General features: G+C 40.7%; 1 protein-coding gene across 2 annotated transcripts in view; it reads left to right on the forward strand.

The window, feature by feature from the left end:
• cfap57 (cilia and flagella associated protein 57) overlaps positions 1-25,069 on the forward strand; it is an 88,885-nt gene extending 63,816 nt beyond the window's left edge. For both annotated transcript variants that reach the window (XM_043698897.2, XM_043698898.2), the window contains 5 exons: positions 891-1,007; positions 7,081-7,215; positions 11,686-11,829; positions 19,894-20,029; positions 24,573-25,069. In XM_043698897.2, coding sequence (XP_043554832.1) covers positions 891-1,007; positions 7,081-7,215; positions 11,686-11,829; positions 19,894-20,029; positions 24,573-24,733 — 693 coding nt within the window. In that variant the 3' untranslated portion in view covers positions 24,734-25,069. The remainder of the gene's footprint in view (positions 1-890; positions 1,008-7,080; positions 7,216-11,685; positions 11,830-19,893; positions 20,030-24,572) is intronic.
• Positions 25,070-25,802: the final 733 nt, after the last annotated feature.

A 25,802-nucleotide genomic window follows, 5' to 3' on the forward strand; every position in this document is an offset into this window, starting at 1 on the left:
CATTTTTCAACTAACACACCAATTCAACACTTAGTCCATCAAGGCAGTAAGTTATTTTACTCATTGGTAATAAATAAAATGCATGTCTTGTTATTTAACCATTTGGATTTCAGATAGCTGGATTCATAGGATCCCTACAAAGCTTTAATTATTTCTACCTCTAAAGGAATTGTCTGGCGAATAAAGGCAAAATACCGCAGATACTGGAAATCTGAAATAAACGTAGAGAATGCTGGAGAAACTCAGCAGATCTGGCAGCAACTGCAGCGAAATAAACATTTATGTTTCAAGCCCATTATGATTCCTCTTCAGAACCCAAGAGTGTATCAATTGGTTCATACTGGACTCAAAACATTAACTCTTTCTCTTTCCACAGATGCTGCCAGATCTGCTGAGTTTCTCCAACATACTCTGAATTTGTTAATGGGTTGTCTATTGTAGTTGTCATGCAAGAAGATCTCACTCGCTGGGATTATAAACTAATAAAAACTTGCATTAGAAATAAAAGCTTCCTTTAGGAAAATGTAATCATTGCTTATCAATTTCTAAACTGTTTCACTGTCCCCATTAATAGCTATTCATTCTCCTGGCCTGATTGTTATCCACTCCTTGTCTGTCCAACTGTTCTTGTCTCTCTTTGAGCTCTATTTTCACCAATCATTTACTCCTTACCCTCTCCCCCCCATCCTATCTTCTGTATATAATCCAATTCTTCCTTGCTACCATCAGTTCTGAGGAAGGGTTACTGGACATGAAATGTTAACTCTGATTAGATGCTGTCAGATCTGCTGAGTGTTTCCAACACTTTTATTTTGTTTCTGATTTCCAGCATCCACAGTTATTTCAGTTTTTAGTTTCTAAAAGTATGTGTCTCATTTATCCTTCTACAGATGGAAACTGAATTGGAGCTGTTTCATAAACATAATGCCCAGCTGGAACTTAATATTGGAGAACTCAAACAGAAACTAAAGGCCACAGAAGCAGAGATGCGTAAAGAGATGGAGAAGGTTAGATTGTGCTATGCACATGGTTAGCTATATACAAATACACGCTAGGGCAAATGCACATATACAAACACGGCTTTGCTCATGCCAAAGAACTAGATAAATTCTAAGCTTTAGTTTTATCTAGATTGTATATTTATTAAAATGTATTCTGTACATGCATTGGAATGCATTTTTGATCATTTGAGAATGTAATTTGATAATTTGGTCTCCAACTAAGCTTCTAATTACCAAAGTTTCAAATTAAAAAGAGTAAGCTGCTGTATTCCTGATGTTGGTGCCATTTTTACTTAAGGAACCTTTGAGTGTGTTCTTCCTGAACATAGGTCCTTGATTTATTGGTTGCTTCATCTGAGCTAGTCTTCTTGGCAGTGTCATTTGTCATTGCCTTCCACTTTCTGGAACGGGGTGAGGAGGCAGGTGTCAAGTCTATTTCAGCTGGAATGAGAAATGATCAGGTAGTTGTCATTAATCTAAACAAATTGCTATCCGCCCAGCCAACTGGGTAACCATCACCTTTTAATAACACAGTAAAATATTGAATTAAATAATTCAGTGAAATGAAGCACTCATTTCTCGTTCCAGCTTTCTTTATTGAGCTGAATAGATCAAACCAAATCAAATCAAATAAGCAATAATGGTCTCACCCAACTGGTGATCTAGTGAGAGCCCTGCGTCATATCTTTTAGAAAAGACTCCTAAAAATGGACAGCAGCCAACCGTCTCAAAGACCTAAGGTCTTGCCTACCAAGTTCTTCTGGTCAATCAGAACAGCAGTGCCAACAGGGAGGCTTGGAGCCATCAGATTCCAGATCACAGATGTGTGATAATGGGAGAGAGGCCGCAGAGAAGGGCTCACTGGAATGTGTGGGAAGAGGCTGTGTCTCTAGCATTGATTTGGGATTGGCTGTCACAAGGACCACCTTTTCCTTGATCAAGCATGAAGTATTTTAGTACGAGGGACTCTTAGTAGGAATCTAAAAGGAACCTCACTTGTGCTTGTGTGTACTGTGTCCCACTTGGCAAGTTACCCACCCATCACTGACTAAAACTAGCGACAACGGTATAAGTGAAAATTAGTTGCCTGTTTAATGCCCTCAGCTGGAGGGGAAGGCTATCCATGATCCTCCTCACCACAGATTTGATTCTAAGGAGCTGGAAGGCTGTGGTGTGCTCCATTAAAATCTCCCAATGTGGGAGCGTATTACAATTCATCCTGAATATCTGAAACATTGATTTACTAGGGCAGAAATCCCCAACCTGCAAGAAGGCAGTGGAAAGGGCAGGAGAGTATTTTTTTTATCAGACAGGAAGGTGTGTGTGGAAATACCTCCCCTCCCCAATTTTCCTGCAATTACGTCTGGGTTAGGAAGGTTCAAGCCAGCCATCCTGCCTAAAAATCAATGCAAGTGGCCATTTCACCCTGCTATTGCTGGAAGTTACCTAGCCATGGGCAGGGATGTTTATCACATGGTCCTATCACGAGGAAGATCTTGGCAGGTAGGGAGATCCTCCTTCCCAACCACATTGCCAGATTTGTTTTTAGGTTAGATTAGATTTGATTAGATTCCCTACTGTATGGAAACAGGCCAAAGCATTTGCATGAGGAACCCAGAATAATGACTCATAGACCAGAACTAGCCAACACGGCTGTTAACCGGAAGGTTGGTGGTTTGAAACTATCCAGAGACAAAGGGCTTCCTTACTTCTGGCTGCATTATGGCTCAGTAGGGTGTCACAGTGGCTAGCACCGCTGCCTCACAGCGCCAGTGTTCTGGATTTGATTCCAGCCTTGGGTGACTGAGTGGAGTTTGCACATTCTCCCCATGTCTGCGTGGATATCTGCTAGATATTCCAGTTTCCTCCCACATTCCAACAATGTGTAGGTTAGGTTGATTGGCCATGGAAATATAGGGTTGGGGGATGGGTCTGGGTGGGATGCTCTTCTGAGGATTGGTGTGGACCAGTTGGGTCGAATGGTCTGTCTCTACACTGCTTAAAAAAAAACTACTGTATTTTTTCTTGGGATTCCATCATTGATGTAAGTAGCAGTGCAATACTGTATGCGCCCACTGGGGATACTAGAGACCTGACTGTCTAATTTGCCAGCAGCGCTTGGGGTCAGAAAATTTAACCTTGCACCAGGATTTTGGGGGGAATTTTCCTAGCATTAGAAATAGGAAGTTTAAGATTAGGAAGTGAAGTCTGATTGAGACTTAATACAGCAGATAATTCCTGGAAATGGCAGGATGATATGACTAGGAGAAAGTGAGGACTGCAGATGCTGGAGATCAGAATCGAGAATGTGATGCTGGAAAAAGGACAGCAGGTTAGGCAGCATCCGAGAAGCAGGCGAATCAACGTTTTGGGCAAAAGCCCTTCATCAGGAATGTCGATCCTCCTGCTCCTTGGATGCTGCACGACGTGCTGTGCTTTTCCAGCACCACACTCTCGAGCATAATAGGACTGTCCTGTGAAGAGTGATTGAGAAATTTGGCTTGTGTTCTCCAGAGTTAAGAATAAGAAAAGGTCTTATAGAAACCGACAAATTTCTAAAAGGGATAGACAAGATAGATAATGTTTTCGCTGTCTATGGAGTCTAGAATCAGGTGACACAGTCTCAGAATCACAGGTTATGACTGAGATGTGGAGAAATTTTGTCACTCAAAGGGCGGTAAACTTTGGAATTCTCAATCCCAGCCATCTTTGGAAGCACAGTCAGTAATTAACTTCAAGGCAGAGATTAACAGATTTCTCGTTAACAATGACATCAAGAGGTGTAGGAATGGTGCAGGAAAATAGCACTGAGTTGCTGATGAGCCATGGTCTGAATAGTGGAGCAGGTTCAAGGGGCTAAATGGCTCCTGTTTTTATGAAAATGGGATAGCACTTTCACCTGTTTCCATCCAGTGAACAGACTGCTCCCGTGACCATTAAATTCCATTCCTTGTCTAAACAAATATTAGGTGTAAGGAGAACTAACCATAATAGGCCCAGTACCAGTGGCAACGCCAGCAAAGGGACAGAAGTAACCCTAGAACAAAGAAACAAGAGCAAGAGTACCCCATCTGGTACTTCGCTAATGCTCCATTGTTTAATATGAATATGGCTAATGGTTTGCCTCAACTCCATCTTCCTGCATTATCTCCATATAACTTAATTTACTTTAATACTGAAAAATATACCAACTATTCGGCCACTCATTGTTCTTCTATTAGGTAATGCTAATACGTACTTCATTTATTTGTGTTTACTCCTAAACTTGTTTTTAGGCAAAAGTATCAATCAATCCTGGTTCTGAAAATTTTATTTGATCCATAACCCACAGTCTTATGTGGAGAATATCCTTGGTTTTTGCTACTACAAATATTAGAATCAGTTCCGAGATGCATTAACATCACTGTTAAGGTCTAGATTAGAGTGGTGCTGGAAAAGCACAGCAGGTCAGGCAGCATCCGAGATGCCCAAAATGTCAATTTTCCTGCTCCTTGGATGCTACCTAACCTGCTGTTCTTTTCCAGTACCACTCTAGGAGAAAGTGAGGTCTGCAGATGCTGGAGATCAAAGTTGAAACTTTATTGCTGGAACAGCACAGCAGGTCAGGCAGCATCCAGGGAACAGGAGATTCGACGTTTCGGGCACAGGCCCTTCTTTCCTGAAGAAGGGCCTGTGCCCGAAACATCGAATCTCCTGTTCCCTGGATGCTGCCTGACCTGCTGTGCTGTTCCAGCAATAAAGTTTCAACCAGTACCACTCTAATCTAGACTCTGATTTCCAGCATATGCAGTCCTCACTTTTGCCATCACTGTTAAGGTGTTGACATAGGCTCAAAGTAACCCTCTTGCCTGAGTCAGACATTCAAATCCTCCACACCAATAATAGTGCAAAAAATAATGAAGCTGTGTTTTGCCTTGTGCAGGATCCAGAAAAATAATTTGTCACATGGATACGATAACAACAATTAACAAATGGGTACTGTAGAGAGCTTCACTGGTCTCCTGAGTTGTGTTGTATCTCATTGTTTTTGAAGTGTTGACTCTTTCTTTCACTTTTCTAAATTACTTTTCATCGAAGATCGAAGAAGAACTAGTGGGCATAGGTTATGGGGGAGATGGGGAAGATATTAAAGGGACCTAAGGGGCACCTTTTTCACACAGAGGGTGGTACGTGTATGGAATGAGCTGCCAGACGAAGTGGTGGAGGCTGGCACAATTGCAACATTTAAAAGACATCTGGATGGGTATATGAATAAGAAGAATTTAGAGGGATATTGGCCAGGTGCTGGCAGGTGGGACTAGATTGGTTTGGAATATCTGGTCGGCATGGACTGGTTAGACCGAAGGGTCTGTTTCCATGCTGTACATCTCTATGACTCTATTTGTTGGTTCAAGTCCTGCTCTGATGACGAGGAAATAATTCTAGTTACGTTTTAGTGGAATACTATGGGAGTCCTGTGTTACTGAAAGAGCCATCTTGCAGATGAGGCATAAACCAAGTCCAATTTGCACATTCAGGTGAAGATAAAAGACAATGACATTATTTTAGAGACACAGGAATGCTCTTCACAGTGGCCTACCTAATATTTATTTTTCAACCACTATCTGAAAGTGTTTTCAATATTATAGTAGTGAATGTGTGCTTAAAAGCAGTAAATTGGCCGTAATGCACAGAGATCATAAAAGTTCTGATAGTATTGCACATCTGTCTATTTTCTCTTTTCTTTATTTATCCAAATCAATTCAGAAAGTATTGTTGTTGTATTTGCCAAATGCCCTTTCACTTGTTAATTTTTTTTTACTCTGAAGATGGTGAGATTCTCAAAGTTTAAAAGTCTTTGCAAATTAAGCAATAAAACCTTCCATTATTGGATATCTATTTTGATCTGCTTTTTTTAAAATGCTGTACATCCGATGAAGAGGTATAAGGCAAGATGTTTACACAGAGTGAGCTAAATGCATAGAACTCTTCTCTGTCCTTGCATACGTTAAAATTGGACAAAATCTTCTGCAGTATCCTGAAGATGGACTTTGAGATGCGTTTTGGGGTGGGAAGATATGATGCAGCAGGACTTGTGATAATTGCATCTGGCCAACCTTGCAATGTGCTTCCATTCTCTAGCTGTTGTTCCAGAGTCAATTTCTCTACAGTGATAGCACCTTGCCCACAGCGGGGTGAAGCCAATTAAACCACATGTTGGAGAAAGTCAATAAGATAAACTTTCACAGGCAGCCAAGAGACAACCAGAAGCTAACAGAAGATGAATCTATAGCAGGGATCTTGATAATTAACTTTAATTTGGTGAAAATGGGAAGCCTGTGGCCAACAGCAGACTATTGCAGAAGTTTTAACATGGTTATTGCTGCCATTGACAGTATTAATGTTAAACAAAATGTTTCCAGCCTCTCCTCATTTCTTCAGCCTCAGCCACAATAAAGGCCTCCAGGAGGTGGCCCTCACATCTGGACTTCTGATGGGATCTTGCAGCACTGAACTTGGCCTCTGCTCATTAATAACCATTTTCCAAAAGATTTCACAAGTGGGCACACTGCTGATACAGGCAAGATAGGGCCTAGAAATGCTAAGAACATTGTGCCTACACCTACATCATACGGTTTGCAGTGGTTTAAAGAAAAATCAGACCACCACTTTGATTTGATTTGATTTGATTTATTATTGTCACATGTACTGATATACAGTGAAAAGTATGTTTTGCATGCTAACTAGCCAAACCCCATACGTTACATAAGTACATCATTACAAAAATATTTTTGAAGGGAAATTATGGATAAATAATGGTTGAGCCAGAAATATCGATATAACTATATGAACAAATATACTTTAAAAATGGTCCTGAATCCTAAAATATTGTGAATTGCAAAAGTTTTTTACCTCCTTGTCTAGACAACGAACATATGTTAACATGGATACATTGAAAATGGAATTAATACGTTACCAATATATTGCATTCATTTGCAAACAAATCCAAGTGTTCTAAATAGGTTTTTTTAAATAGTTCCTCTCTTCTCAATCTTTGTCATTCAAGTTATTTAACGGTCTCCTATTCCTTCATTTTCAGGTGCGAAGTGTAGAATCTATTGTCAAACATTTTAAGACTGATTTGTACAACTGTATAGCATTTATTCAGGAACCAAAGAAATTGAAAGATAGTGTGCGGCAACTCTATGAGAAATATGTGCCACAGTCAGAAGTGGTAAGTTTCTTCGGCTACAACATTTGCTTACCTGTGAGATCACTTGGTATCAAAGAGAAATTTATCCCCTTTACTTTCTCAAATAATGTAACTGTTGAAACTCCACTCCATCACAAAGAGAAATGACTCCTAGACAAATATGATGAAACTTGTTTCTCCTGTTGTGAGGATCACAAGGTTATTAGCTCATTAGCTAACCCTAACTCTATTGTGAAACAATTAGATTTGACAAACCTCTTTCTGTTATATTATTTTCTCTTATGCACCTCAATTACTTCTGATAAGTGCCATGTATTTATCCATGGCCCAATTCAAGCCATGAAAAGAAGATCAATCTGATTTTCTGTAAGATTTACTATTTGTGTTTAATGAATAAAAGTTACCTATAGAGGATTTTCAGTTAATTTTATTTCTCCACAACACCTGCTACCTTAAAACTGTCATTAACTTTGCAGTTAGAAGTTTAAGCAGTGATGTGTGTGCTGCTATACAATGGCATTGGTGTGATGAAGCTGCTCCTTTAACAAGGTTTGGATGGGTATATGAATAGGAAGGCTTTGGAGGGATATGGGCCAGGTGCTGGCAGGTGGGACTAGATTGGGTTGGGATACCTGGTCGGCATGGACAGGTTGGACCGAAGGGTCTGTTTCCATGTTGTACATCTCTATGACTCTAAGGTAATGTAATCCTTGGCTTTTTTTCAGAGAGGTCGTAAATGACACAGACTCCGAATTTAGGGCCAATTTGATAATAGCAAACAGATGGTGCCTCAGGCAGAAGCCTTTCAAGTTTTAAAAAAAGAACACTTATACAATGAAAGGGGAGTGGCCAGTTCTCCCAGCACAGCTTTTCTCTGGTTTGGTTTGTTTTTTTGCTGTAGTGTGGAAATGCTGCTGGACCCAAAGAAACAGATGCATGTTGATCTTTCTCTCACTTCTCTTCTGTAAGACCCTGTGTTTGATTTTACCTTTTGTGCCAAGGAGTGTTATGGGGATTGTTGCAAGTATTTGAAACAGCCTCATTGAGTTGGGATTGTCTGTTGGGTTTTCGGATAGGATAAGATATTCAGTATTCTGTTCTCTTTTGTTTGTGTTTCTTTTGGTAATATTGTAAATAAATTCTGTTTTGTTTAAAACTAAGTGGGTTGACCAGTTGCATTACTCCTGGAATATCCGTGTTACGCCTACTTAAACAACGAGCAAGGTTAGGGTCTGGACTACTTTCTTGGAATGTTTTGAGGGGGTCTGGCCTGGGCCATACATTGGTTAAAGATTGTTTCAGAAGCCATAAATTTGCATATTAGTTGAAACACAGTTATTGAAAACAATTTGTCACAACTATATGAGGAGGGCTCCCTGCCCCCATCTTTTTTCACATTTCTCATTCAGCTACAACATTGTTTTCTTTGATTTGCACATAGCTATAATACTTTAATGAAACTTAGTTATCCAGATCAAAAATCAAGGACAGCCAACCGCAAGAGTTTCTTGGGTGAAAGAGAGAGGAGTATTATTATTACTACTACCACCCCAAAAAAATTAAACTATGATATAAATACATATAAAATCATGTAATAAGCATATAAAGAAGGGATGCTTTGTAGGAATGTCTAGTGCTGACAGGAAGGTGAAGACAAATTCAATTACAATTCCTAAGAGTCCTTTGGGTTGCAGGAATTAAAAGACATAAATTCACCTGTTTAGCTGCTGTCTTGTTTCATCAAAAATTCAAAGCATCACATGTTTTGGAATTCTTAGTGAATGAATGAAATTCCAAGTTTCTTTTCATCAGTAGCAATCTGATATTGAGAGGAGAGCTTCCAGCATCTTTGCACTTAGCGTTCATGTTGCTGTTTTTCAGTTTTGCTCAAAATAAGCTACTGAAGGTGCAGTTTACTTGTATATTCCAAGTGTAGCTTTATTATCTTTTTCAAACTGAATGCTTGCAGGTAACTTTTCATCTCTGATACATGAAGTTAACATGCAAGTGTGAGTAAAACTAGAGATGCGAATTTTTGGTTTCAGATCAACTTTAAAATTGTAATTCCAGGGCTGCTGATTTCATATATTCCATGTGTCTTGCTGGGTCAGGTGATCACAGGAGTCATTTTAGATCAACAGTGTCCTTTTAACACCATGTTTAGTCCATTAAAGTCCAGATATTAAAGCCAAAAGGATGTATGAATAGGAAGGGTTTAGAGGGATATGGGCCAAGTGCTGGTAAATGGGATTAAATTAGGTTGGGACATCTAGTCGGCATGGACAAGTTGGACCAAGGGTCTGTTTCCATGCTGTACATCTCTGATTGTAACACATTTTAAATGATTATGAATGTAAATTCTTATTTCAAATCAGCAAGATGTTCCTCCTCTCCAATTTATCATTTATATTGAATACGGTATATTCTATGTTTAAATGGATGTATAAATTTCAGAGAACACCATGCAAGCAGCTATTACTTGGGAACTGGAGAAGGCTATCTAGCCCATCGACCCGTCTCCACCATTCACTATGATCATGGCTGATGACCAACCTCTGTCTTTTTCCCACACCTTATATCTTTTATATTATTGGTATTTAAAAATCTGTCAAACTCAACTTTAAACATTCTCAAGGATTGAACTTTACACAGTCCTCAGAGATAGAGAATTCTGAAAGTTCACAAAAAAAAGTGTCCTTCTGTTGATCCTTGGTAGCTTTCTCCTTGTTTTTGAAGTAGTGTCTGTTTATTTTAGACTCCCCAACTGAAGGAAACATTTTACCTGTGTCCAAGCTGTCTATCCCTTTAGTGTTTTGTAGGTTACAATGAGATCACCTCATTCTTTGAAACTCCAGAGAATACAGGCCCCCTTTTATCCAATCTCTCTTCATAGAACAGTCCTACCATCCCAGGATCCAATTTGGCCCACTTATTGCAATAATATCCTTCCTAAGATAAGGAAAACTTCATACAATATTTAAGGTGTGGTCTAAACAACTAAAGCAAGATTTTGTTACTCCTGTACCCCACTTCTTTTGAGATAAGAGGTTTCATGCTATTACGACCTGAAACATCAACTCTCCTGTTCCTCTGATGCTGCTTGACCTGCTGTTCTTTTTCCAGCTCCACATCGACTTATCATACTATTATCCTATTGCCTGCTGCACCTGCATGTTCAGCTTCAGTAGCTTATTGATAAGTGCATCCAGGCTTCTTGGCACTTTCTAACTTCTTACATTGAAGCAAATACTTTACACAAATCTTCTTCCTTTGAAAGCAGATACCCCCTTCCTTACAGCACCTATTCCTATCTAGCTTTGTGTCATCTGCAAATTTGGAAATCTTACATTTCATCCTCACATCCAATTCATTGATTATATATTGTGACCAGCTGGAGTCTAAGTGCACATCCTTGCAGTATCCCATTAGTTACAACTTGCCAGCATTTGAATCATCTATTTGTTCCAACACTCTGTTTTCTGCTTTGGCCCTAATCCTTTATCTATGCTAGTACATTACCTCCTATCCTTTGTACTTGAATTTTACTTGCCAACTTCCAGTGAGGGATTTTATAAAAGCCTTCTGAAAATTCAAGTGTATTATGTTGATCAACTCTCCTTTTTAACTTATATTAATAACCTCCTCAAAAAATTTCAACAAACTTGTCAAACATTCACCAATGCTGACTATGACCTATCAAATCATTATGTGTGTTTTTATCACATCTTAAATAATGTGTTCTAGCAAGTTCCCTTCTACTGATGTGAGGCTAGCAGGTCTGTAGTTCTCTACTTTCTCTGTCCCTCCCTTCTTAATTTATGCAATCTCTACAGTGCAGATAAAGGCCATTCAGTCCATCAAGTCTGCACCAACTCTATGAAGATCATCCCACCCGGAACCACCCTACTCCTGTAACCCTACATTTACCATAATCCACCCAGCCTGTATATCCCTGGACACTACCAGGCAACTTACCATGACCAATTCATTTAATTTGCACATTTTTGGACTGTGGGAGGAAACCAGAGTACCTGACGGAAACCCACGCAGACATGGGGAGAACGTGTAAACTCCACACAGTCATTCAAGGCTGGAATCCAACCTGGGTTCCTGGCCCTGTGAGGTAACATTGCTAAGCACTAAGCCACTGTGTCACCCATAAATAGTGAATTTAAGTTTACATTTTTAAATAGGTGACATTTGCTGCCTTCCAATCTGCCACAATCATTCCAAAATCAATAGAAGTTTGGAAGATAATCCACCAATACATCCACTATCTCCATAGCTACCACTTTTGACAATCTTAAATGTACAATATCATCATGACGCAGCGACATAGTAACCTTCAGTCCTAGTAATTTTATCAACATAAATTTCAAACTGATTTCCTTCAATTTCTGGAAGTCAGAGTTTAAATAAATCCAATTTACTTGGCACCTCAAATGAATTCACTATTCACCTATATTCAACGCTATTTGTTTTCTTTGCTAGTTTGAAATTGCGACTGTTGACTCAAACATTCAGAAGGAATTTGGACGACAAAGAAACCACTTGGAAAAAAGTATTGCAACATTGCAAAAGAAACTGTTGAAGGACACAGAAATTCACCGTGCTGACAATGTCCATATTATGCAGGTAAGGAATTTAGCAACTTGTATTTATGCACCTTTATTGGATCTTCTATCACCTGTAACTCAATGGATAGCTCCCTCACCTTTAGATCATAATGCTCCAGGCTAAATTCCCACTCCAGGCCTTGAGCACATTAATCAAGTTTAACTTTCCAATGCTGCAAAAAGGCAGTTCTGCATTGTCAGAAGTTCCATCTGTCAGAGGAGACTTTAACCTAATTCTTCTTTTGCTTGGACATATGGATGTATCAGACTCCTTGTCCAACATCCAGTACCAGATGGATGGAAATTACTTCCAATTAGTTATTAGACAATGTCTTCAGATCTGTCACAAACACAGCTCCCCAGCTATCCTTCTGACACAACTGTGTTTGTATTCATCCTCAAAGTAATCTTTCAGCTCTTACATGGTGGTAGGGAAATTATTGGAGAAGATTCTTAGGGACAGAATTTACTTGCATTTGGAAAAGAACTTATTAGGGATAATCAGCATGGCTTTGTGCAGGAGAGGTCTCGTCTCACAAATTTGATTGAGTTTTTTGAGGGAGTGACAAAGATGATTGCTGAGGGTAGGGCAATGGATGTTGTCTACATGGACTTCACTAAAGCATTGAAGATCCCTCATGGTAGGCTGGTCCACAAGATTAGTCACATTGGATATAAAATTGGCTTGGTCATAGAAGACAAATGTAGTTATGGAGGTGTGCTTTCTCTCACTGGTGGTCGGTGACTGGTGGTGCTCTGCAAGGGTCAGTGCTGGGACCTCTATTTTTTTACATAGATATATAAGTAATTTGGATAAAAATGTGGAAGTCTGGCATTTTTAGAGAAGAGCGGGAGAGTTATCCCCCATGTCTTAACCAATACTTATCCCTCAACCTCACAAACACAGAATACCTCATCATTGTCACATTGCTGTTTGTGGGAGTTTGTTGTTTGAAATTTAGTGGCTGCATTTCTTACATTAGAACAGTGACTACACTTCACAACTATCTAATCAACTGTGAAGCCCCTTGAGATGTCAGGTGGCTGTGAAAAATGCTGCATAAATCTACATTTTTCTTTCTAATAAACAATTCGTAGGAGAATTGCATGATGACGTTCAGCTTTATAAGGAGTTATTAGGGCAGAAATCCAAAAGCTTGTGTAGTGAATTAGGTTTTAACAACACTGAAGAAGAAATGAAAGTCAGAGAAGTAGGAGAAGTTAGAGAAGTAAGAGAAATTTGGAAAGAGAATTCCAGGAGCTCAGGAACTGGCCAGTAGTATTCATTATCACCAATGGTGCAGCAATTGTAATCAAGGATTCTCAACAGGCCTGAATTAGAGGAGTTCAGAGATCTCAGACGGTTACAGAAAGAGATTATAGAGATGGGAAAGAACTAGTACATGGCAGGATATAAAAACGTGGATGAGATTTTAAAGTCAAGGCATTGCATGTGTATACAGTTGAAATAAGTGAACGGGTTTAGGTGTGTTTTGGATAGTAGGGTTTTGAGTAACCTCAGGTTTACAGTGGCAAGAACATGGGAGACATGCCATTAGTGCTTTAAAAGAATCAATTTTGGAAGCAACAAAGATAAAAGTTTCAGCAGAAAATCTAAGACAAGGACAGATATGGGCTACACTGTCCTATCCCCCCTAGTCCAGGAACTCCCCACATACGTTCGGGACACCACCCACGCCCTCCACCTCCTTCAAGACTTCCGTTTCCCCGACCCCCAACGCCTCATCTTCACCATGGATATCCAATCCCTCTACACCTCCATCCGCCATTACCAGGGCCTCAAAGCCCTCCCTTTTTTTCCTCTCCTGATGTCCCCAACAGTACCCTTCCACCGACACTCATTTGTTTGGCCGAACTGGTCCTCACCCTTAATTTCTCCTTCGAATCCTCCAACTTCCTCCAGACCAAAGGGGCAGCCATGGGCACATGTATGGGCCCCAGCTATGCCTGTCTCTTTGTTAGCTACGTAGAACAGTCGATCTTCCATAATTACACCGGCACCACTCCCCACCTCTTCCTCCGCTACATTGATGACTGCATTGGCACCACTTCATGTTCCCGCGAGGAGGTTGAGCAATTCATCAACTTCACCAACACATTCCACCCTGACCTTAAATTTACCTGGACCATCTCTGACACCTCCCTCCCCTTCCTGGACCTCTCCATCTCTATTAATGACGACCGACTTGACACTGATATTTTTACAAACCCACCGACTCCCACAGCTACCTGGATTACACCTCTTCCCACCCTACCTCTTGCAAAAATGCCATGCCGTATTCCCAATTTCTCCGCCTCCGCTATATCTGCTCCCAGGAGGACCAGTTTCAGCACAGAACACACCAGATGGTCTCCTTCTTTAGAGACCATAATTTCCCTTCCCATGTGGTTAAAGATGCCCTCCAAAGCATCTCGTCCACATCCCGCACCTCTGTCCTCAGACCCCACCCCTCCAACCGTAACAAGGACAGAACGCACCTGGTGCTCACCTTCCACCCTACCAACCTTTGCATAAACCAAATCATCCACCGACATTTCTGCCACTTCCAAAAAGACCCCACCACCAGGGATATATTTCCCTCCCCACCCCTTTCTGCCTTCGGCAAAGACTGTTCCCTCCGTGACTACCTGGTCAGGTCCACGTCCCCCCTACAACCCACCCTCCCATCCTGGCACCTTTCCCTGCCACCGCAGGAACTGCAAAACCTGCACCCACACCTTCTCCCTCACCTCCATCCAAGGCCCTAAAGGAGCCTTCCACATCCATCAAAGTTTTACCTGCACATCCACTAATATCATTTATTGTATCCGTTGCTCCCGATGCAGTCTCCTCTACATTGGGGAAACTGGACGCCTCCTAGCAGAGCGCTTTAGGGAACATCTCCGGGACACCCGCATCAATCAACCACACCGCCCTGTGGCCCAACATTTCAACTTCCCCTCCCACTCTGCCGAGGACATGGAGGTCCTGGGCCTCCTTCATCGCCACTCCCTCACCACCAGACGCCTAGGAACACTTCAACCCCAGGGCATCAATGTGGACTTCACCAGTTTCCTCATTTCCCCTTCCCCCACCTCACCCTAGTTCCAAACTTCCAGCTCAGCACTGTCCCCATGACTTGTCCTACCTGCCTATTTTCTTTTCCACCTATTCACTCCACCCTCCACCCGCCCCCGACCTATCACTTTCATCCCCTCCCCCACTCACCCATTGTACTCTATGCTACTTTCTCCCCACCCCCACCCTCCTCTAGCTTCAGGCTCTGCCTTTATTCCTGATGAAGGGCTTTTGCCCGAATCGTCGATTTTACTGCTCCTCGGATGCTGCCTGAACTGCTGTGCTCTTCCAGCACCACTAATCCAGAAGATAGATTTAGGAATACGATGGCAAGGATATAGAACATAGCACCGGAACAGGCACTTCGGCCCAAGATGTCTGTGCTGACCATGATGCCATTCTAAAATAATCCTATCTGCCTGCACATAGTCCATATTCCCCTATTCTGTGTCTGGTCTTGTCTCTGTCTGAGTGTCTCTTAAACATTTGTTATTATGTCTATTTCTACCAATTTCCCATTCCAGGCACTTACTACCCTCTGTGTAAAAACATCTTGCCTCCTATATCTCCTTAAAAACTTTCCCCCTCTCGCCTTAAAACTATGCTCCCTCACCCTGTCCATGCCTCAATTTTATATATTTCTATCTGGTCACCCTTCAGCCACCATTGTTCTAGTGAAAGCAATGCAAGTTTATCTTTATACCTGATATACTTTGATCCAAGTAACATCTTGATAATCCCTTTTTGTATCATCTCCAAAGCTTTCACACCCTTCCTTTGTGTTGCAATTGGAACTGCACACAATACTCCAAATGTGGCCTAACTAAAGTTCTTTATAGCTGCAAGATGGCTTACTAACTTTTATACTCCATAACTACCCTTTGTCTTCTATGTCCAAGCCAATTTTATATCCAACTTACCAACTCACCATGGGTCCTATATGACCTAATCTTCTGGACTGACTTACCATAAGGGTCTTTCTTAAATGTTTTAGTATAGTCCATGTAGATAAAATTAATTGCCTTACCCTCAATCATCTTTGTCACGCCCTCAAAAAAACTCAATCAAATTTGAGAGTCAAAACCTCTCCTGCACAAAGCCATGCTGATTATCCCCAACAAGTTTCCCGCAAATGTAAGTAAATCCTGTCCCTAAGAATCTTCGAATAATTTCCCTACCACCATGAAAGGGCTGAAAAATGATTTCAGGGTTGAATGCAACACCAAATATACTTGAGATATAGTTGTCTCAGAAAAGGATGGCTAAGGACCAGTGTTTGTGGCAAATCTGAAGACATTACCTTCAAACCTCCTAATATTTGATTTGATAATTGGAGGTGAAGGTAGAGAGATGGTGATGGGAAGTGGTTTCAGAAGATAGCATGCAGTAAAGAAAGGATATTTCTCTGACAGTGAGCAGTTTGCACAGGTGAAAGCAGGATGTATTAGTGCATTGTGTGGACCAGCTAGATATGGCAGTGATCAGAAGGCAAAAAATGAGACAGTGTAGTGGGGAATGAGAAAGTGCAGTTGCAGAAAAATTGGGCAAGAGTTTTTTTTTAAATCAGCAGCAAATATAGAGTTAGTATGTTTTGGAGAGTGGAAGCAGAGTGCAGGTGATGAGTGATACATAAAACTAATAAAGAAAGGCCTTTTCTGTGATTGATGCAAGGGAATAGCAAAGTCATATGAGATGCAAAGTCAGAGGAGGGGTCATGAATGGGGCTGAGAAGCTTACATGAAGAGAGAGATTAAGGGATGTAAAGATAGTGAACTCAGAAGAGTGAAAAGGATGAATTACAATGAGGGATAACATCATGTAGGACAAGAAGTCACTTGGTGCAGATGTTGGGAAACAAAGCAGTAAAAATAGTTTGTTGAAAAACTGGCATGCTAATGGGACAGGACTTTAAACAAGTGTTAAAAGGAGTGGAATCAGTGATTTGCTATATGTGTCAGATTATTGCATTGATGTAGAAAGAAATGGCTGTTATTTTTACTTTACAATAATAATTTAAGCTGTTTTTGGGCCACCTCTGTAGCTTTTGTCAGTTTGAAATTATTCGATGACCTTAAGTTTCCGAATGGTTGCAATTTTGTATTTTCTATGTACAGCAGGAGGTAAAATCAAGTTTGCCCTCTCCTTAAATTTTCCATGGAAGATTCAGCATCAACATCATTATGCTGATGTACCCCTTAGGGAATCTAGAGTGATAGTCTACCTAGATCTAACCATTAATCCATACATGAATTTCATGCACCGGTTAGTGGATGCATCTAGAACAGAGAAAAGTACAGCACAGAACAGGTCTTTTGGCCCACAATGTTGTGCTGAGGTTTAATCCTAATGTAAAATATAATAACTTAATATACGCACCCCTCAACTCACTGCTCTCCATGTGCTTGTTCAGCAGTCGCTGAAATGTCCCTAATGATTCTGCTTCCATCAGAACCGCTGGCAACGCATTCCATGCATTCACAACTCTCTGCGTAAAGAACCTACCTCTGACGTCTCCTCTATACCTTTCCCCTAATATCTTAAAACTATGACCCCTCGTACCCGTCAATCCTGCCCTGGGGAAGTGTCTCTGGCTATTGACTCTTTCTATTCCTCACATTATCTTGTATACCTCGATGAGGTCTCCTCTCTTCCTCCTTCTCTCCAGAGAGAAAAGTCCGAGCTCTTTCAACCTTTCTTCATAAGGCAAGCCCTCCAGTCCAGGCAGCATCCTGGTAAACCTTCTTTGCACCCTCTCCAAAGCCTCTATCTTTCCTATAGTAGGGTGACCAGAACTGGACACAATATTCCAAGTGTGGTTTCGATCCCCCTGTTAATGAAAGCCAAAACACTATATGCTTTCTTAACAACCCTATTCACTTGGGTGGCAATGTCGAGGGATCTGTGTACTTGCACACCCAGATTCCTCTGTTCCTCCATACTACCAAGAATTCTGTCTTTAATTCTATATTCAGCATTTGAGTTCGACCTTCTAAAATGCATCACTTCGCATTTATCCAGGTTGAACTCCATCTGCCATTTCTCAGCCAAGCTCTACATCCTGTCCATATCGCACTGCAGCCTGTTTGAACTCTTTCATTCTTCTGGCCCTCTTGTGACTATTCATAAATAATTACATGGAGCGATAGAGGAAAATAGGATAGAATTATATAACTTATCTGATTTACTATCTAGTTAAATTAATGATTGAAAAATTGAGTGTGATCTACTGTGGGTGTGTTATTCTTCCCATGCAGTTTTGCTGTTTGCACTGGGCCCCAGAATATTATTTACACTCAAACATAAGAAGAAAATCTGCCAGTTATACTGGACATATTCCAGTTAGAAGTTACTGTGTAGGGGCAGAGATGTGAAATAATTTAGACCTGCACTTTGAGACTGAGCTCTCATCAGTATTGTATGTAAATCAGATAGTCAGTGGGCAACAGGAACTTGGGGAAGCACTGTAAGAACCTGATCCATTTTGGTTTCAGGTCCTAAATATAACATAATCAGCAAATTGTCACTGCAAACATGGACCCTGTTATCCCTTGTTGTTTAGGAAATAGGGAGCTGGGTAAGTTGTTGAATATGATTGGCCTGCAGCAACACATTATGAAGGAGGGATATGTGGGTGAGAGAGAATGTGAATCAGCAGCAGAAACATTATCAGGGCTGTGGATAGCATTTTGGACAGCATGTTATACAATCACAAACATATTAACTGTTACTTTACAGTTCAAACCCATAAACTGCTACCTTAAGAAATTAGATTAGATTTCTTACAATTTGGAAACAAGCCCTTCGGCCCAACTAGTCCACACGGACCCTCCAAAGAGTAACCCACCCAGACCCAGCACTTAACACTATGGGCAATTTAACATGAACAATTCACCTGACCTGCACATCTTTGAACTGTGGGAGGAAACCCACACAGACACAGGGAGAATGTGCAAACTCCACACAGTTGCCCAAGGCTGGAATCGAACCTGGGATCCTGACGCTGTGAGGCAGCAGTGCTAACCACTGTTCTACCACGCTGCCCCGTTCTAAACATCCAACCCACTGACAACATCTGTGTTAAATGTCCAACATCCAGGCCTTGTTGAGCAACAATTTTTGTTGTTAAATGTTAGGAAGACTTCAACAAACTTCCCATTTTGAACCTTGCCTCTAGCCACTGTCTCAATCTCAGGCAGTGCTTGCAATCTCACCAACTTATGATCCCAAGAACACCTTCTGACCTTATAGATGGAGGGAAGATATTATGAGGGAAGGCTGAGAGACTAGAGTCTGTCATTGAAAAGAAGAAGGCTAAGAGAGGATTTGATAGAGTTGATCAGAGGATTAGACAGAGTAGGCAGTGAAAGTATTTTTCTTAGGATGATGACATCAGCTTGTACGAGGGGGCGTAGCTACAAATTGAGGGATTTAAGACAGATGTCAGAGACAGGTTCTTTACTCAGAGTGGTATGGGCATGGAATGCCTTGCCTGCCAATGTAGTTAACTCAGTGACATTAGGGAGTTTTAAACCACCCTTGGATAAGCACATGGATAATTTTGGGATAGTGTAGGGTGATGAGCTTAGATTAGTTCACAGGTCAGCTCAACATTGAGGGCTGAAGGGCCTGTTCTGCACTGTATTCTATGTTCTACGTTCTAGATATAATCTTTCTCAACCTTTTCAGAGATGCTATTAAAAGATTCTGTCTCTGTAATAGCTCTCATCCTGCCTTGGTCTAACTGCTGCTGAAACCATTTCCACCAATAGACATAATTATTCACATTATCCATCCTCTGTAAAATTCAGCTCAGGTGAAAAAAAGTGAGATGTTAGCAGGATGGCCTGAACGTCTACAATATTATCAGTTTATTTTGATATAAATCATAATTTGTTGAAAAGGTCATTATTAGTGATGTGACTATTATTATTATTGTGCATCATCAATATTGTTTATAAGGACTTGACCAGAAAGAAGGAATGATTAGTAACTTTCTTTTCTCAGGAAAATGTAGCTCTTATCAAGGAGATTAATGATCTGCGACATGAGTTGAAGGTTGCTCGAATAAAGGGGCATGATCTGGAAGTAGCTCTTGGAACTCTTAAGAAGAATAAGAAACCATGTGCTGTTGAATTTAAAGGTAAAATATTTCAATGGCATCTGTAATTCACAGAGAAACAGAAAATAAAGAAGTTTAGAATATGCAGTGTGTATAATCTCGATCAACCAATCTTGGGATCTCTATTGAATTAGAAATATATCTACCAATATTCCAATAAAGGGCAGCATGGTGGCTAAGTGGTTGGCACTGCTGCCTCACAGCGCTAGAGACCTGGGTTCGATTCCACCCTCAGGCAACTGTCTGTGTGAAGTTTGTACATTCTCCCCATGTCTGTGTGGGTTTCCTGTAGATGCTCTGGTGTCATCCCACAGTTGAATGATGTGTAGTTTAAATAATTGGCTATGGGAAGTGCAGGGTTACAGGGATGGGGTGGATCTGGGTGGAGATCTTTGGAGAGTCAATGTGGACTTAATGGGCCAATGGCTTGCTTCTACACTATAGGGATTCTGTTATTCTATGAATATTCAGACCAATCTTCATTTGACAGCATTGGGGTGGAATAGGAAAATGTTACTTCAAAACCCAAACCCATTGAACCTTACAAAAAGATTTAGGGTAGTTTTTCTGGCCCTGGAGCTATTGCATATCCTAGGCAAGGCAAATATAGGAAAATCACGAGCGAGGAATTCACTTCAATAAAAGACATCAAAACAACTCCCTGACTAGTAATTAAAATGAGCAGAAAATTGGACAGGCCCTGTTATGAGCTTTGGCTTCTCTGTGCCCCATTTTCCTGACTAGGAAAGTCTACCTCTGTGTGAATTTGGATTTTCTTATTTGTTTAAAATATTGGAGTTAAAATTCCATGGGAAATTATCCTAACAGTCCACTTCAATTATGTCACTTTTCAAAGTTTTCCATTCCATCCCACCAAAGTTACAACAGACTATTCGGAGAACACTGAAAATTCCCTTCCATTACATCTTACAAAGACTGGCACCATGCTATTACAAACATGTACCAGTCTTTCTTTTGAAAGAGTAACTGATACAATGTACAAGGGAAGATGAGCATTCTATTCCTGAAAATTTGTTGTTAAAGGACAAAATTAGAATCAAACCCTCCATATTATTTGCATTTATTTCAAGTTCTTATTACAAACAACACTCCCAACTCACATTCACTGTCTGTGGCTATTTATAGGAGCTAAAGTAATGCCCACTTAATGCCTACTACTTGTGTAGAATTAAATGCAGTAGCTAGCAGTGGGCAGAACTATGGGCATAGGATTGGAGATAAATGCCCAAAAAGTGCAGTTAGGTCAGGAACCTGTCATCCTTTCACCCACTTTTGGGTTGATCCTCATCATAGATTCCTCCGGTATGGAAACAGGCTATTTGGCCCAACAAGCCCACACTGACCCTCCAAAGAGTATCCCACCCAGACCCATTCCCCCTAACCAATGCATCTAGCCTAGACATCCCTGAACACTATGGGCGATTTAGCATGGCCAATTCACCTAATCTGCACATCTTTGGATCATGGGAGGAAAGCCACAGAGAATGTGCAAACTTCATACAGATAGTCACCCAAGGCTGGAATCAAACCTGGGTCTCTGGCATTGTGAGGCAGCGGTGCTAACCACTAAGCTACCATGCCACCCTAGGATGGGCTTGGAGGTCAACAGGCAACTCATGTACAACTTTAAGGGAAGTAATTGAAGTATTCAAGTCATAGAGTCATAGATGTACAGCATGGAAACAGACCCTTCGGTCCAAGCCGTGAATGCCAACCAGATATCCCAACCCAATCTAGTCCCACCTGCCAACACCCGGCCCATATCCCTCCAGACTCTTCCTATTCATATACCCGTCCAAATGCCTTTTAAATGTTGCAATTGTACTAGCCTCCAAGTCATGTGAGTTTCTCAAAATGGAGAACTGTGACCAGTGGTGTTCCACAGGGATCAGTGCTGGGACCACTGTTGTTTGTGATATACATAAATGATCTGGAGGAAGGTATAGGTGGTCTGATTGTAGATCATGAACTTTTGTTTGACCTTGCACTTTGACTTTAACAAGTCAGCACATAAGTTCCTCGAGCTCTCTACGTTTTACCAGCTGCATGAGGTGACAGCACATAGGGTACGCTAAATTAATGAAATTGGTGTACTAGGAACACTTTAAAAACTAAAATTATTGTGTTCATGGACAGTCACAGTGAAATGCTTTCAGGATCCTTACAGGTTGAATTAAGATACTAGGTGTCAAATTCAATCTTTAGGAACTTCTTTCAAATGCCTCAAAGTATAAGCATCCCTTAGTCTTTAATTCCTTGCTGTCAGCCTTCAGTGCTACATGAGAGCAGTTTGCACAGCAGTAGGCTGGATCTCTGTTGAACAACAAGAGAACCACCACAAGCAACAGTACCAGGAACAGCAGGGCCAACAGCAGCACTATTTGCCTCATTGTGAGCCACGGCCGTTCCATGGAACAGAAGGTGTGGACTTTGAGATCCATCTCCAGAAATTAAAACCTCCAACCTGGATTATACCGTCAAAGGGTCAGCTTGCTCAATATGTTGCAAGTGTCAGTGTCTCAGGAGGTGCAGGTTTTCAAAGCAGGTTGGTGCTACCATCCACCATTCCTGGGAACAAGATTTATTTTACTGTAGTTGTCATGTTCCTATTACTGAAAGGCCACTGTTCCCTGCAGAGAATTGGGACATGGCACTTGAAAGTATAATTCCCACTCACCTTTCCTACCCTCTTGAGGTCCTAGATCTCTTGGTGCACTGTTCCTTTATTGAAGGGATCAAACTTTTGCTGCTAACCTTTTTGATCTCTTACAGATATTCTGATTTAATTGGTTGGCCTCTTTCACTCTAGGGAGCTATAAACTCATTCTGCAGCAAACCCTCCAAGAAAGAATGAGAGACCTAGGAAGCAATCTTTTCAGGTCTCCTCACCATTCCAGTTGCAACCTCATCTATCATGTATCCGCCTACTCCACCAACTTGTCTATGTCATTCTGGGTTCCACACTATCCCCCTCACCGTTTACAATTCTCCCAAGTTTTGTGTCTTCTGCAATTTTTGAAATTGCTAAGATCTTGCCAACATACCAAGATCTTGATCATTAACGTACATCAGGAAAATCAGAATCCAATACTGACCCCTGGGGAACTACATCACAAATTTTTCTCCAGCCTGAAAAATATCCATTATTCTGTTTTCTGTCACTCAGCCAATTTTGTGTACCTGCTGCTACTGACCTTTGTTTTCTATTACCTATAATGTTCCTCACATGTCTGTTGTGTGGCATAATATCAAGTAGCAAATATCAATGTCATCTGCAAACATCCTGATTATACCCACCACATGTAAGCCCAAACCATTAAAGTACACCATAGATAACAATGACCCCAGCAAAGAGACCTGTAGAAATCCAGTGGGAATAGTCTTTTACTTACACATATATCCGTCTATCATCACCCTCTTTCACAATCATTTTTGGACCCAACTTGCCACTTTTCTTTGGATCCGCTGGGTTCTTACTTACTTGGCCAGTCTGACAACTGAAAGCCTTGCTAAAGTCCATGTAGACTGCATCAAAAACATCATCTTCATCAACAATCCTTGTTACCTCCTCAAAATTTGCAAATTCAAAGTTTCCTTAACAAATCCATGCTGACTATCCCTGATTAATCCATGCCTCTCTAAGTTCAGATACATTCTGTCCTCTGAATTCTTTCTAGTAACCTCCCTATCACCTGGTGTAAGACTATCAGGCCCATAATTTCCTCGCCTCTTCATTCCTCCCTCTTTTAATAATGGGACAATGTTAGTAGTCCTCCAGTCCTCTGGTTGGACTGCATTTGAAAGTTACTGCCCCTGATATCTCTTCCCTTGCCTTCATCAACTGTCCAGTGAGTTAGGAATCTATATGTTTATTCATTTTTAAAAGTTGTGAAATCCAACTTTCTCTCCAACTTTCTCCTCTCTCTCTGTATGTTAATTTCTTCTGTTGTTATTTCACAATCATCTACCCTAATGTCTAAACCTGTCTTCCATTGTGTAGACTGGTGCAAAGTATTCATTGAGGTCTGTGCCCACATCTTCTGGGTACACACACACATTACCTCTATGGTCCCTAATGGGTCTACTGTTGCCATAGTTATTCTCTTGCTCTTAAATATTTTTTTCTAAAAACAATTTAGATTTTCTTTATTTTACTGAACTACTTTCTAATGCCCTCTCTTCCTTTCCTAAGTTCCTTTTAAGATCCCCTAGAAATTGTTATACTCCTCTAGAGACTGCCATGTTGAGCCCTCAGTATCTGCCATAAGCTTCTCTTTTTTTTCCTTAATCCTGTTTATGTCTCAAGGCTGCTGTGTCACCTCCATTATGACCGTGACTATGTTTCATAAAATTATTTAATTGTTGCAATGCACTTTCCTACATCCTAAGGTTGCACTGTATCAATGCAAACGTTTTGTCTCTTTCACTCACCTCAATTCAAGGGGAAAAGACATACATTTGATTCTCTGCAAATGGTGGAAGTGTTCAGTAACTGTATATTGAATAAAGGGACAAACGTATTGGTTTTGTTTTCTTTCCCCAGATAATTGCTCTCGGAATGCAGTCACACGTCTTAATTTTGATCATGAGTCGGAACGGATAATTGAACTTCAACAACTGGAAATTAAAAGGCTTCAGGAACAAAATCAAGCAAAGGAGGATGCCTACCAGTCTGCTGGAATATTACCTGCACTTACTACCTAATTAACGTTTCAAATATGTGAGAACCTAGCACAGAATGTACATCCTTCCTTGTGTGCACACTATGAACTCTCAGCACAATTTCTAATTAATTATGCTTCATATTAAGTTAGTTTACTTTCTCCTTTCAAAAGCTGCTCATCTGCTGAATAATCCAATCTGTTTGAAAACATTGAACTCACCAATATTTAAAGGGTATCTTATTAAACTTATACAACATCTGTGTTCCATTAAAAGAAAGTTTCCCAATTAGTAGGATGCTTCACTTACTGTATTTGTTCAAATTAGATTGTTCATTTAAGCAAATTAAATCAGTAATATTAAAGTAGTTGGACCTGTGTTTAGAGAGTTTTTATTCATTTTTGATTAGAAGGTGGGGAAGGCTGATTATACTACAGACCATGTGAAATTGAAGGTGGTGTAACACAGCAAACAAATGTGAAAGTTTGGATTGATAGTTAACAACAAATTAAAGCAACTGGATGTTGCATGTGCTACTCTTTTCTGTGTTAGTGTCTGTACCTGCTCAGCAGTTCCCTCTGGTGGAATCTTTACACCTTCAAAATTTGTCTGTAGCTTATTTTGTGTGGCGACATTGTGAGCTGGATTTTCACTGCAATATAGGAAACAGTAGGAAAATCTATTTATGTGTCAGCAATCTGTCTCCAGTGGTAAATGAATAAAAATTCATTTTTCATGGGGGTTGAGCCCTTAATTGAAATGTAAATTGATTTGGGTCCAATTAATGCTAATGAGCACAGGAATGGAGATGAGTCAGTTGGAGAGGGAACTCATTCAGATGCCCACAGCTGACTGAGACTGCTGTTTGTGCCAAAATCTTTCACTGCATGACAGCAAAGTGAAATGTCACTGTGGAGCCAGGAAAGGTAGTGGCCTCGTGGTTTTATGGCTATACTGTTAATGGCGAGACCCAGGTAATATTCTGTGGACCCAGGTTTGAATCCTGTCTTGGCAGATGGCAGAATTTGAATTTAATTAAAGAAAAATCTGGTATTAAGTGTCTAATAATGTCCATCATCAAGATAAGCTCATCTGGGTCACTAACATCTTT

The sequence above is a fragment of the Chiloscyllium plagiosum genome, unplaced genomic scaffold (assembly GCF_037043375.1).
Source record: "Chiloscyllium plagiosum isolate Xiang-an unplaced genomic scaffold, Cpla_swu_hap1 HiC_scaffold_9, whole genome shotgun sequence".
NCBI classification, from domain to species: Eukaryota; Metazoa; Chordata; class Chondrichthyes; order Orectolobiformes; family Hemiscylliidae; genus Chiloscyllium; species Chiloscyllium plagiosum.